Source organism: Sorex araneus, chromosome 4 (assembly GCF_027595985.1).
Source record: "Sorex araneus isolate mSorAra2 chromosome 4, mSorAra2.pri, whole genome shotgun sequence".
Classification (NCBI taxonomy): domain Eukaryota; kingdom Metazoa; phylum Chordata; class Mammalia; order Eulipotyphla; family Soricidae; genus Sorex; species Sorex araneus.
Window position 1 is genome coordinate 19,449,857 of NC_073305.1, and position 14,715 is coordinate 19,464,571.

Here is a 14,715-nt window from a genome sequence, read left to right on the forward strand (position 1 = left end):
TCTACAGAGTTAGAAAATCAGCAGAGTAATTACAGGTGGAATAAGGACTATATGCTCCAGATTACTCTCAGGAAACATTTCTGAGTCTAAATGCACTTTTTAATTAGCACTTCCAATAGCATCATGCTAATTGGCTAATTTGGAAATGATATGAGACCCCGTGTGCTTTAAGGAAAATCTGTTTGTTGATATATTTATTTGCACCTGAGACTGTCTTATTGCTGGCAGGACAGATATTATTAAAACAGAATCACCTGCTTATTTTAACCATCTTTTTTTTTAATGAACACACATGAATTGGATTATCCCTAGGGTTTCAGGAGGAAGTATTAGCATTTTGAGTGATGGGAAATTGCCACTTAGCAGGGAAATAAATGAGCTTTAAATAGATCCCATTATTTTTTACAAGGTTATTATTGTAAATGTTTTATAATAGGAGGAATGCCCTTCAAGTCTATCTTCATTGTTGGTTTATGATTGGGGTGCTAACCCCTAACTAGCCCAGCTCTTCACATCAAGCCACGGTGAGTTTTCCTAAGAGGCTATTACATAAAATAAAATTACCTTTTATTGGTCCACATAATATTTCCAACAAATTTCTTGGTTTGTTAGCCCTGTTGTGAGCAAAGTGTGTTAAGTTTATTTGCCTGGGCCAGGACAGCCCGGCTTTATTAAATTTTATGGCTTTAATATATTTTACCATTAACAAGACCGTGCTGAACACTACAGAAACACGAGGTGTGAACACAGTGACTTACTCGGAAGTTTATTCATATCTCATCTGGATATTTCACCTTCACCTTACACAGGCAAGGCTCATCGTCCATAAAAATGTCCAGTCTAGCGTCCTATTTAAAATGTTTCCTTTGGGGGACCTGGAGCGATAGCACAGCGGGTAGGGCGTTTGCCTTGCACGCGGCTGACCTGGGTTCAATTCCCAGCATCCAATATGGTCCCCCGAAGCACCGCCAGGTGTAATTCCTGAGTGCATGAACCAGGAGTAAACCTGTGCATGGCCAGGTGTGACACAAAAAGCCAAAAGAAATTATATATATATAAATATATATATACACATATATATATTTCCTTTGGTAAGGTACGAAGTGGTCAAAGGCAAGAGAACCAGAGAACAGAATTCAGCCCACTTTGGTGGAGAACACGTGGGGCAGTAGGCAGGGAGGGGTCAGTGGGAAACACGCGCCTGTGTGTGTGATTGAGACATTGTCTGCACGAAACCTGTCGTTAACAGTATTGTCACAGTGCCTGAAGTTCAAAAATAATCATAAACAGTTCTCTGTGACGTGTGCTTACTCTCTCCATCTCTTCTTTCATTTCTCTAAGTCAAACTACTAAACTCTTCTATTTTTAAGAATAAAAATAATAAAATGCTTCTTCCAAGAACTAATTATTTCCAATAAATAAGAGGAAAGAAACGATGGATTTGGGGGAACTGCACTGGGACACAATCTCCTCTCTTCAATTTAATATTCTCTCTTTTGCCCCAAAGATTGAGTGTCTTCGGCTATGTTCTGTGGGCTCATCGCTAAGTTTGGAAATGCTAGGGTGCCCTCTACTGTTGCGAACATGGTAACACATCTCTTAGTGGTTCCATTCAGGAAACAAGACTAAAAGGAGGCTTAGCCAAAGGATGGAAGGGTGGATGGAAGGATAGATGGAAGGATGAATGGATGAGTAGATGAATGGGCAGATGCATAGAGGAACTATACCTGAGAATAAATTTCAACTTTTGGAGTCACCTTCATTCATCTAGAGATTTGTCTATTGGAGGTAAGAAAGGGGGGTGGATGAATATTCCTGCGTACATTTCAACACCACACATGTCACCAGCGTCTGTCGACCTCCACCACTGTCTCAGGGTCCTCCCTCCCACCCTTTCTTCAGAGTAATAAGAGACTCTAGCATCACTACAAAATCAAAATTAAACATTAAGTTTTTTCATACTAATAAATGACAAGCAAAAGGTTTAGATCACAGAGAACTTACTGATTAAAAATTTGTCTTTACAGGAAATAACCATCTTTTCCGGTTTTTTTCCTTTGTCAGGCAGCGTGGTGAATACTAAACAGGCGTGAACTCGGTGGCGCGGGATGAGGGGGGAAAAAAATAGAAAAGTTATGTAACAAACAACGGGACTTAATATCTCTACATTCTCAGCAATGGAGAACTATCAAATGATTCCTTGACAATAGGACTGTCTTTTTCCTTTTGGCGGGAAACCCCAGCAACAATGGTGAGTTATGTGTTGAAACATAGAATGTAACCAAGATAAAGCGTAAACGAAATGAAACTTATCAATTACAAGGGCGGGGACGGGCGGGGGGGTGAAAGGGGGCGGGAGGTATACTGGAGTGGTTGGTGATGGAATAGGGGCACTGGCGAAGGGAAGGGTGTTTGAGTATTGTATAACTGACATAATCCTGAGAACTATGAAACCCTCCACATGGTGATTCAATAAAAATTTTAAAAAAAATTGTCTTTAGGGGCTGGAGCGACAGCAGAGCAAGTAGGGCATTTGCCTTGCACGCGGCCGACCGGGTTCAATTTCCAGCATCCCATATGGTGCCCTGAGCACTGCCAGGAGTAATTCCTGAGTGCAGAGCCAGGAGTAACCCCTCTGCAGCGCCAGGTGTGACCTCCCCCCCAAAAAATTATTTTTTCAATTTTTCAATTTCAATTACCTGTGGTCAGCTCACAGGTCCACCAGTAGTCATAACCTCTCAGTGACCTACTCCAGCATTTCACCCAATATGCAATTGTACACATATGCCAAGTTGTTATAGAGAAAGAAAGAAGAAGAAATGTAAAGAGTGGAGACATAGAGCAGTGGTCCGGATAACATGTTTTGCATGCAGGAGGTCCAGGTTCCAATCCTGCCACCACATGGTCCCCAAACACTCCACCCCCACACGCACACCTCCAGAGTAACCCACCCAGCACAGACCCAGGAATAGCACCTTGGCACAGCAAGGCATGCCCACCACCACCACTCCCCTGCAAAAAAAAAAAAAAACAAATTTTAAATCACAAATCCCTTTTATTCCCATTCAAACATACGAATCTTCCCACAGTGACTGCTGAAACATAGCATAATAACTAAACCCAAAACGAACTGAACCTGATAGATTTATCAATTCTGTTTAAATGAGTGAACTCCCAAAATATCACATGGTTGTTTCATGCTTAGTTCGTTCTGCGTGTTGTAACTCATCTAGAACATTTCTGATGGTCTCAACACAAACTTCTCCTCGGTGATGCTTTTTGGATGCAAGATCCCATACATTTTCAAATTCTTCATCAGAAAGCTTGACACCAATGTTACATAATATATCTGCAATCTAGAAGGAAAAAAATGTTGGCAGTCACATCACAAGTTATGTGCCTATAAATCTGGATTTTAAAAGTGTCTTGTGGGGACTGGAGATGGTACCATCTTGTATGTGGTGGAGCGGCTGCAACCCTTGTTCAAATCTGGCACCATATCTGGTCCCTGAAGCACTGACACGGGTCACCCCTGAGCTTAGAGCCCAGAAGAGCACCTGAACACCACTGGGTGTGCCCCCCAAACAAAACTCCCCAAACTGTTTTAATTTAAAGAATTTTAAATATATTGTATGGGTGAGAGAGAATACAGCAGGTAAGGCACTTGTCTTGCATGCAGCCAACCCAAGTTCGACCTCCAGCACCCCACGTGCTCCCCTGAGCCCCACCAGGAGTGATCTCTGAGCACCGGGCCAGGTGTAAGCACTAGGCGCCACTGGGTATGGGCAAAAAAAAAAAATTAAAATGTCTTTTAAATATCTAAGATAATGAATATTTATCCCCAAACTATTCTGCATAAGCAAATTTGAAAATTGCCATAATTAAATTCTGTAACTACTTTGATAATATAAATATGAGAGTACTGAACTGTACTGGCCAATATATAAGATAACTTTATTTGGGGGCCACCAACTCTTTTTCAGGTTTACAGAAAGGCAGGCAGGGCTGAGGCTGGGAGAGGAGAGTGGGTAAGGCTCTCGTCTTTCATGCCACCCACCCGACTTCAGTCACCACTCACAGTCCCTGGGCAAACCCAGCAAGGATCCCTATGCATAGGGCCACAAGCAAGGCCTGAGCCCGGCCAGCTGTGGCCTAAGTACCCGCCACAAACCAAACACGTAGCAGAAACCTAAGTTAAAAATAAAGGCAAGAGGGGCTGGAGCAATAGCACAGCAGGGAGGCCAACCCGAGTTCGAATCCCAGCATCCCATGTGGTCCCTCAAGCACCACCAGGAGTAATTCCTGAGTGCAGAGCCAGGAGTAACCCCTGTGCATCGGCGGGTGTGACCCAAAAAGCAGATAAATAAATAAAGGCAAGAAAAACTAAATGGAAAAAAAAAAGTATAAGTTCATGATTTATTGATTCTCTCCTCTCTAAATAAAAAAGGTTTACTGAGGGGCTGGAGCAATAGCACAGCGGGTAGGGCGTTCGCCTTGCACACGGCCAACCTGGGTTCGATTCCCAGCATCCCATATGGTCCCCTGAGCACCACCAAGGGTGATTCCTGAGTGCAGAGCCAGGAGTGACCCCTGTGCATCTCCAGGTGTGACCCAAAAAGCCAAATTAAAAAAGGTTTACTGAACCTGAGCTGCATCCCAGCCATGCATTGTCACTTTCACCTTACGGATTCACATAAATATGGAAATACCAAAGACATGTGCCACACATGAGCCAACGGGAGAGCGCCAGCAGACACTAAGCTCCGGGCATACCGAAAACCAGCAAATTTGTTTAACATCAACCTCTCTGGGCTGGAGAGGCATCTCGGTGGGCTGAAGCCTATACCTTGGAGGGCCCAGTCAATCCCCCTCATCACATGAGCCCCCCACGCACAGGTGGGAGCAGCCCCCAAGCGTGGAGCCAAGACTAACCATAAGCACTGCTGCTTGTGGCAAAAAAAAAAAAAGAGAAGTTTTTTTAATTAAAAAACAAATGTCTTTGAAGTTTGAAGTGATAATTACTAAAAGAGATCAAGGGGGAGAGAAAATGTGCTTCGTATGTCCCAAAGAAAATAGAAGAAACAAGGAACTAATGGTGGAGGAAAAAAGTAGAGGGAAGAAAATGAAACTATTGAAAAGGGAGGGGTGGAGAACGTATTGGAAAGCAAGCAGGGAGAAAAGGCGAGAGGGAAATGGAAAGAAAGATTAGGCAGTGAATAAGAAACTCGAAGGACTAGAACCGTTGCAAAATACCTCTCCTGAACAGAGTCTGAACAATTCGAAGATTCCCCAGAAATGATGCAGCCGTGTGGGAGATTAACAGCCTACTCAAATACACTTGAAATTGCGCAAAGCAGCAAACTGTTGGCAGTTGCGGCTCCCAAGTACAGTTTGGGTTTTTAATTTGGACAACTCTGAACTTTTACTTCTGGACCCTTAGAGAGCTTGAGGGAGGTGGAGACACGGTGTGGAAGTGTCTCCTCTCACCCCCAGCCCGAGGTCCTGAGTTCCCTCACTGGGCCTGGCGGACAGGCAGTGTCTTCTGAGTTTCCCCTGCCTCTCTCCCCTACTCCTCCCGGAGAATGAGTCATTAGAATGAATCGGATACTAAACTTGCACCGGTACACTTCATGCCATATGAACCCTTCATCTGAAGTCCCAGAAGACATGTCATGTCTGGCTCTAAATAAAATGTCCCGAAGGAGCAGATGGCCCCCACCACATCCCCCCCCCCCCAGATGACCATCTGCTCCAGAAATGATCTGAACAGGCTAGTCTGACCGGGCACTGCTAGTAAGCCCAGCTGACTGCTAGTGAGCTGTGTCCCCAGAAAGCTTCTTAATCTGTTCACCCTGCCACTAGGAAGACCATTTACCTGGGATAGGAGGAGCAGATTTTTTTCCAAGTTAAAAAAAAAAAGGTGGGGGGGCAGGGGAGAAGAGAAGTATGAGAGATGACATGACAACAGAACAAAATATTTTCCTGGGGCTGGAACGATAGTACAGCGGGTAGGGCGACCCGGGTTCAATTCCCAGCATCAGATATAGTCCCCTGAACATCGACAGGAGTAATTCCTGGATGCAAAGCCAGGAATAACCCCTGATATCTCTGGGTGTGACCCAAAAAGCAAATATATACATATATATTTTTTTCTTGATAACTTGTTCCTTTTAAATTTTATTTTAGGGGGCCAGAGAGATAGTATAAGAGGCAGGGTGCTTGCCTTGCATGCAGCTGACCCGTGTTCAATCCCAGGCACCCCATATGATCCCCTGAACCCTGCCAGAAGTGACCCCTGAGCATCGAGAGACCTCAGGAATGGCCCAAAAACAAAATCCAAAAAAAAGAACAAAAAAGAGCTGCAGCAATAGCACAGCAGGTAGGACGTTTGCCTTGCACACGTCTGACCAGGGTTGTTGTTCCAGCATCCTATATGGTCCCCTGAGCACCGCCAGACGTAATTCATGAGTGCAGAGCCAAGAGTAACCCCTGTGCACCACCGGGTGTGACCCAAAAAGGAAAAAAAAAAGAACAAGAAAAAAATTAATTTTAGGCTCCATGATTTACAATGGTGGGGTTTTGTTCAGAAAACTGAAAGGAAATACTTCCTATCAGAGCTTGTTAAGGATACTCTGAGACATAAATTCACAGCACAGAGGGAGGGTGACAGAGTTGTCCTCAAACTTACACTGCTTCTGGAAACCCAGTACTATAAAACCCTTCACACAAAGAGGAGGCTGACACTCCCTTTTTTCACAATGAACAGAACTGCTAAATGAAAACAAAAAATTTTTTTGGAAAATATTTATCTAAATATTTAAAAATACTTTTCAGCTTATGTGTAGGTCATAGTGAACATATGACATGAATAATGCATCCTCGCATAGGATAAATTCTACTTCAAGATTTGTAACTGCCGGGGTCAAGGTGCTTCCCTTGCAGGCAGTGAAACCAGTTTAATCCCTGGCACTGCATAGAGTGGTCCCTCCACCTGCCTCTCCACACCCACCCTTCCACCCCTCATCCCCCACACCCACCCTCCCACCCCAGGTATCACATATGGTCCTCCACACTAGCTGGAGTAACCCCTGAGCACAGAGCCAGGGGTAGCCCCTGACATTGCCTGGTGTAGCACAACCACCCCAAAAAATTTAAGCTTCAAGTTTTAAAATACTTAAAATAGAGTACTTCTCTCTTGGGTACCCCACTCTCTTTCACTAGAGTGACTGTGACTTTCACTTTCACTCTCCTTTTCTCTGAACCTCTTGGTATACCTCCTGAAAAAATTTATAAACAAAGTACCTAAAATATGGTTGTTATCAACATATGAACATTTTATCTCTCTTGGTTTACTGAAAGCTGACATTTCATTAAAACTTTATGAAATAATACACTGTACCTCTTTTTTAGATCTGGTCTTAAAGAAGTCTCTTTCATATATTCCTTTCTTTGCAAAGATGTTAGGATATAGTAATGAACAGGCATTTCCCTCTTCACCATAATTTGTTTTGCTGCTGATGCTACAAATCCGAGGGGCAGGGATGTCTGACCGAATGGTTGGGACACCATAGGTGGGATAGCCTAGGATTTCAATGAAGCAGGGAAACATATTATGAAACTGAGCTGTACAACAACGATCATCAGTCAAATGTGTCTACAGAGCACATGAAATATGATAGTTTGGGATGAAATGTGCTATAAGTGGCTTTCTGCCAAGATGTGACCACTCTGATGCTGATCAACCACGATCTGGAGGCCAGCTAGACTACTTTTGGTACCAGCAGCTGCTTGCAGAAATGTCTCTAGACTGTGAACTAAGCCATAGCACCATGGTTCCCCAGGAAGGAAAATTATGCAATTTCTAGCATAAATCTCCCTGGACTTAGTTACTAAAATACTAAAATACAGAAATCCCAAACCACGTGGCCGCTATTGCTATCAGCTATTGCGGCTGCGCGACTTCATATCTCTTCATTCTCAGCAATGGAAAACTAATTATCAAATGCTTCCTTGTCAGTAGGGCTGGTTTTTTGGGGGGAACTCCAACAACAATAGCGAGTTTTGTGTTGAAATATGGAATGTAATCAAGGTAAAGAGAAAGTGAAGTGAAATTTATCAGCTACGCAGGTTGGGGGTGGGGGAATGAGGGGGTGGGAGGTATACTGGGGTTTTTGGTGATGGAATATGTGCACTGGTGAAAGGACGGTTGATCGAGCATTGTATAACTGAGACATAAGCCTGAAAGCATTGTAACTTTCCACATGGTGATTCAATAAAATAAATAAATTAAAAAAAAATTCCTTTCTCACCACAAAAAAAAAAAAAGAAATGTGCTATAAGTATAAAACAGATGCTGAAGGCTAGAGAGATAGATTACTGGGTGGGAGCACTTGATTTGCATGCAAGAAGCCCATGTTTAACACCTTGAGCACTGAGCCAGGAATAACCCCTACACAAGGCTGGGTGTGGCCCAATCAAATGTTTTTAAATGCAAACTGGATTTCAATTTCATTGATATAGAATGATTTTGAGTCATCACTAACAATGGTTCAGTTCAACCTACATTAATCAAGGCTCCTGAGTGCTAAGAATACAGAACTGAACGGAAAGTTCTAAGCTTGAGAAGTTTACAGACTCTTTGAGATAGAGGCTGAAGACAACGCAAGAAAAGATGAGGGCCATTTTGCTTTTGCTTTTTACTGATCCTCTAAAATTAGAAAAATAACACTTCATACTCACAGAGAGAAGAATCCGCTCCCACAGCTGCACCAATCTCAGAAGAAGTTGTTGTATAGTGATTAGAAACTTTGTCACTTGGCCTCAGGAGAGTACGGAAAATCTTTTGTGAACTCCCTGGTTCCTTTAAGACAATATCTTCAGGTTTTATCAAGAGAGTTGGTCCAGATTCTTCAGCACTAGCTTCAAGATTGTTTGCACAACTTGGCTTTCTACCTTTAAACAAAGAAAGAAAAATAAAACGGTCGAGGAATGACATTACTCTGACCTTATTGCTCTGCAACAAAATGACTTTTTCTGTTTAGTCCCCGTTTTAGTGAACTGTGCTGCTATCAACCCTTCTCTGATGCCACCATTCATCAAGGAAGATCAAATTCAGACCAATGTCACCTACCAGAAAATATGGATATACTCTAATGTTCTTTTAGTTACTCCACTTTATTCTGAAATAACATCTTACAAATCTGAAAATCTATGTTTTTGGGGCCGTATCAGGCAGAGCTCCTGAGGGGGTCAGGGAACTAGATGTGGGGCCAGGGACTCAAACTCAGATTAACTAGATGCAAGGTCTGCACCCTGCTTGTTGTACTATATCTCCAGCCCTTAAAAGCTTTATTTTCTTTTTATGTGAGGGGGGAGGGGAATGGTAGGTTGGTAAGCCACACTTGACAATGCTTGGGAGATACTGTAGACTCTGTGCTTTAGGACTCACTCCCACGAGTGCTCATAAGACCATGAAGTGCCACGGATCAAACCTGGACTTCCTGTTTGCAAAGCAAGACTCCGCTCCCTGAGCTAACTCTGAGGCCCTCTTAATTTTTTCCTTTTCTTTTGTTCAAGTTATATCTTAATAATGTTGATCTTGGGCTTAGAGCTGTTGCTAGGGCTGAGTCTGGTGAAGATAGAAGACATGTTTGGGGCTGAGCAGTCCACGTATATTTTATCATGGGAGGAGGCCCACGTGTTTTGCAACACTCTTAGAAGGGCGTTGAGAACTCACTGTAGCCTCAGGATGCGATTACGTTAAAATAATCTCCCTCAATTGTTGTAGATGAGAAAATCTTGAGTTCTCCTCTGCTCCTTAAAGACTATGATCCTGGAGGGCTACTAACCACTTTTGGCACCCAGCGGCTTCTTATGGAAATGCATCTAGACTGTGAACTGAGCTACAACCCCATGCCACCGCGGGAGGGGAAAGGTTTTTCTCTCTCAACCGTTTCTTTCGACGGGGGTGGCGGCAGAGGCAGTGGAGGCACCCACGTGGCGACCGCCATCTTCTAGAACCCACTATCCAGAGGTACGAGCTTGCAGTGACATGGCGCGCAGGAGATCTTGGGATGGGGGTGTTACCGGCATGCTCTCCTCTCAGACGAGATCCGGAGCAGCCGCACACGAAACTGTGAACTGAGCTAAAATATCAGAAATCCAAAACCACGCGGCCGCTATTGCAGCCGCACAAGCTCATATATTCTTCATTCTCAGCAATGGAAAACAAATTATCAAATGATACCTTTTCAGCAGGTTTGATTGTTGGGGGAAAATTCTAAATAATAATAGTTTTCTGTTGAAATATTGAGTGTATTCAAGGGATGGAGAGAATAAAGTGAAGATCATTAGCCACACAGGTGGGAGGGTGGGAGGGGGGTGTATACTGGGGTTGGTGGAACATTGCACTGGTGAAGGGATGGGGGTCTGATCATTGAGTGACTGAGACTTGAACCTGAAAGCTTTGTAACATTTTTCACGGTGATTCAATAAAAAAAAATTTTAATTAAAAAAAAATCTTGAGTTCTAACTAAAATTTTAGGACACATTGTCTTTTTTGACTAATTTGCTTTGAGTCAATTCTGAAATTCCTGATACCCTCTTCAGTTTGCAACTACACATCTCACACTAGAGGGCGCTGTGGGCTTTCAAGCTCTAGAAGGAGTCTCAAGCTTCTGGTGAACCCAAACAAGAGTTGCATAAAGAAAGGTGCCTTGGTACCAGAGAGATTCGGTAACTACGGCCCATCAAAAAAGACAGACTTTCCCAAAGTCTGCAGACATAGCCCCATTCAGCTACTGACCAATCCCTGTCTAAAAGTCCTTTATGAATTTCAGATCTCATGCCCTGCTTGCCTTGCCCAAGAAAACATTTGAAATCTGGGCAAAGTAGCAAACATTTCAGAAAACCATTCAAAAGCAACTCTCTTGCAGGCATGAGGCCCTTTCTTCCAGATAGAAGAGAACATTTTGGTGTAAGAAAATAATCCCTTCTGGCAACTGGTTACTCTTAGGAGAGGAAAAAAACCTCAAGAACTCCATTGAAAAAAACTAAGACCCTAAACCAGGAACAAATTTCAAACCATCTGGTCGAAAAATAGGCTTCTGCTTTGCACCATTAAGTTATGCTCTGAAGGGAAAAGTACCGTGGCTGTTTGATACAGAGCTAGGAGTAGCTTCTGTGCACTACTGGGTATGGTCCACAAACCAAGATAATAATTAAATTAGTTATTAGATAAAAATAGATTATTTTACTTTCTAGAAGATAGAATAGAAAACATGCCCCATAAACTGATTAGAGAAGCATATCATCAATGAAGTCCAAAATACATTTTGGAGGGAAAAGGGTCTTCGTTCACTTTGCTTGTTTGGTTGGTTTTTTGTTTACTTTGGACCACACCCACAAATGTTGGGACTTTGCAAACCAGGGCTTTTCTGGGTCTTTTCTGAGTTTTGTGGTTTTTTTCTGAGGCTTTTCTGAGTTCGGTGACTCCCTCTGGTCAATTCTACGGAAACCATGCAGTGGACGGGGGACTCAGATATTGTTCTTTCTGTATGCAAAGCATATGCTCAGTCCGTTGAGTTATGTCTCTGACCCTTCACTTTTTAGAGAGGGATTTTCCAAGAACAAATTTAAGAGTAAGGAAACTTTTTAAACGTGTGATCTTCTCAGGCTGGAGAGATAGCTAAGTACGTCTTTGTATGCAGGAGGCCCACATTTGATCCCTGACACAACAAGGTTCACCAAGCACTGCCAGGAGCGAATGCCAACCATGGCCAGACCGGTCCAAAAAAACAGACAAATTAAAAAATACTTTCTGATAGACTTTTTTCCACTCTGGAGAAGCTAGAGTTCTCTCTTGAACAAGTATTTCTCTCTTTTGCTTCTTCCACACTGGAGAAGCCCATGCTCACTTGTGTATGTTTTCCTCTCTTTCCTCTTCCATCACACCTAAGTAAATTTTTTTAATTAAAAACTATTTTGTATTAAAAAATTCTAATAATCAAAAAATAAATGAGGTATAATAAAACACAGAATTATAAATATATTTGAAATAATACTCAATGGTAACAAGATATAACTAAAAACCTCACCACTTTGGCTGATAAAAATTGTAAATTGGCACAACAATTCAGAAAAGCAAAATAAACTATTACGAGTTATTTGGGGAACAATAATAGCTCACATAAGAAATGAGCTAGAAATAGAAACAAAAAAAACTTTGAGGGGTAATAATTATGATCACATTATCCATCTTTATTTATTGTTTTATTTTGTTCTGTTACCATATCCAGTGACGTTCAGGGTTACTTCTGGCTCTGCACTCAGGAGTCCTTCCTGGCAGTGCTCGGAAGACCATATGGGATGCCAGAGGTCCAACCCCTGATCAGTCACATGCAAGCAAAGCGCATGACCGGCTGTACTCTCTCTCTGGCCCCAACATTACCTATATTACTTTAAAAATATCTGTAACCAATTTAAATTTCAAAGTAAGGACCCTATATGGTCCCCTGCACTCCACCAGGTATTTATAGCTACATCAACATGAGGGAACTGAAAATGAATTTTAGAGAAACCATATAAAACCTCTTGAATTACCCAGAAAATTAGAGGCCAACTTTCAAAAAGATAAGAAGCCAGGTAGTACAGCTGGTAAGAAGCTGGCCTTGTGTACGGTTGAACTGGATTTGATCCCTGGCACCCCACGGGGCCACCACTGTCCCCCCTGCCCCCCCCCAACCAGGCTAGTCAGGAGTGATCCCTTAGAGTAGAGCCAGGAGTAAGCCCTGAGCACCACCGAGTGTGGCTCAAAAATAAAACAGTAAAAAATGTCACATTCACTGTAAATTTAGCTATGTTTTAAATGCATACACCTAAAACCACACATATTGCTAATGATGCCACGGAGATAGTACATATCATGAAAATATTTAAATGGCTCTGTCGTCCCATTGTTCATCGATTTGCTTGAGCAGGTACCAGTATCATCTCCATTGTGAGACTTGTTACTGTTTTTGGCATATCGAATACGCCACAGAGAGCTTGCCAGGCTCTGCCATGCAGGCAGGATACTCTCTGTAGCTTGTTGGGCTTTCTGAGACAGACAAAGGAATCTAACCCAGGTTGAGCCACGTGCAAGGCCAAAGCCCTACCCACTGTGCTATCCTGGATATCCTCCAGCCCTGAAAATATTTAAATACAGGTTAAAAATATTTTTTTTCTTACAAAATAAAAAGATAAAAGAATCAGAGAGATAACTCTAGGACTGGAGTGTATGCTTTGCTTCAGGCTGTTGGGGTTGTTATCCCAGCATCATTTGGTATCCAAAACAAAAAAATTTTCAAGAAGAGATCATATGCCTCACGAGGGATGTGGTTTAGAAGTCGAGCATGGGCCTGAGGCCATGAACTCAATCTCTGTCACTGTCCCCTAAGTTAAGTAGCATCTCTGGGCACTGCACTTGGGGCCTGAGAGAGCCTCAAGGATGGTGTGCATCCCAGCACACCACATTCAAGTCAGCGCACTCGGCACAACAAAAGCACATGACTCCCCATCATCATCATTGCAGCGACAAAAAGAAAGTTTTTTTAGATAAATAATAAAATTAATAAAAGACAAAATTAAAAGGTTATATTTTATGTGAAATTATATTTTACTTGTTGTTCTTCCTGGGGTTCTCTAGCTCCCTAGGAACCAACAGAGAAAACCCAGGCATGCGGAACCCGTGTCTGAGATCTCCAAGCCTGCTCGGATCAGGACTAGGCCTCCTCTCCACCCAGATCCCCAGTTTTCCAGTAGCTTGGCAGTCACACCCACAAACTTACTCCACCCCCCAACACCCCTGGGAGTGTCATGTAATTTCATCAACGGCCAAGATCCAGAGACTACAAAACAAAAGTCCTGGGAGAGAGCGACACAAGTTTTCCTGGAGCACGCAGCTGCATTCATGGCCATGCAACCTCTTTAATTTTAAAAAAAAAATATTTCCCGCATGGCAGAGCCTAGTAAGCTACCCATGATGTATTTGATATGCCAAAAACAAGAACAAGAATGTGCTCTTCATGCTCCTGGAGCAAGCAGACGCCATTGGGCTACACTATCACGCGACAGGGACAAATGAAGACATTACTGGTGCCCGCTCAAGCAAACCAATGAACAACAGGATAACAGTGATGATACAGTGATACAGTTCTTCCTGGGGAAGGGTAACTAATAATGCTAAGACAGCAATATTTTTTTTAAAAAAAAGGATTTCTGGGAAACTCCTGTTTTGGACTTCAGTTTAGTTTATTTATTTTTTGCTATTAATGGTTTTTCTTTTTGGATGAATATTACTTGTTTTAAAATCAAAGGAAGCAAATATAAATTAAAAAGTGAGTTTCAGGAACTGGAGTACAGAGGGTAGGGCAGTTGCCTTACATGCGGCTGTCCTAGGTTTTCCCACCCCCGTACTCTCCCATCTCCCCCACCTCCAGCATTCCATGTGGTCCCCTGTGCACAGCCAGGAGCTATCCCTGAGTATACAGCCAGGATTAAGCCCTGAGCATTGGTCATGTAGTCTCCCACTCTCCCCATCCCCCAAAAGTGAGTTTTAGTGAACCCAGGCAGTCATCTATTGTCCCAAGGGAAAAAAGAATATTAAAAAATTATTTCTTATGCTTCCACAGATTTCTATGCATACACAAGCAAATAATATGCATAATATATAATGTA

The 14,715-nt window shown here is 42.7% G+C and overlaps 1 protein-coding gene across 1 annotated transcript in view; it reads right to left on the minus strand.

Moving 5' to 3' along the window:
• Nucleotides 1-3,182: 3,182 nt before the first annotated feature.
• Nucleotides 3,183-14,715, minus strand: part of EFHB (EF-hand domain family member B) — a 49,516-nt gene continuing 37,983 nt past the window's right edge. Inside the window, exons 11-13 of the mRNA XM_004603942.2 lie at nucleotides 8,740-8,952; nucleotides 7,400-7,581; nucleotides 3,183-3,356 (exon numbers count right to left, since the gene is read on the minus strand). Coding sequence (XP_004603999.2) covers nucleotides 3,183-3,356; nucleotides 7,400-7,581; nucleotides 8,740-8,952 — 569 coding nt within the window. The remainder of the gene's footprint in view (nucleotides 3,357-7,399; nucleotides 7,582-8,739; nucleotides 8,953-14,715) is intronic.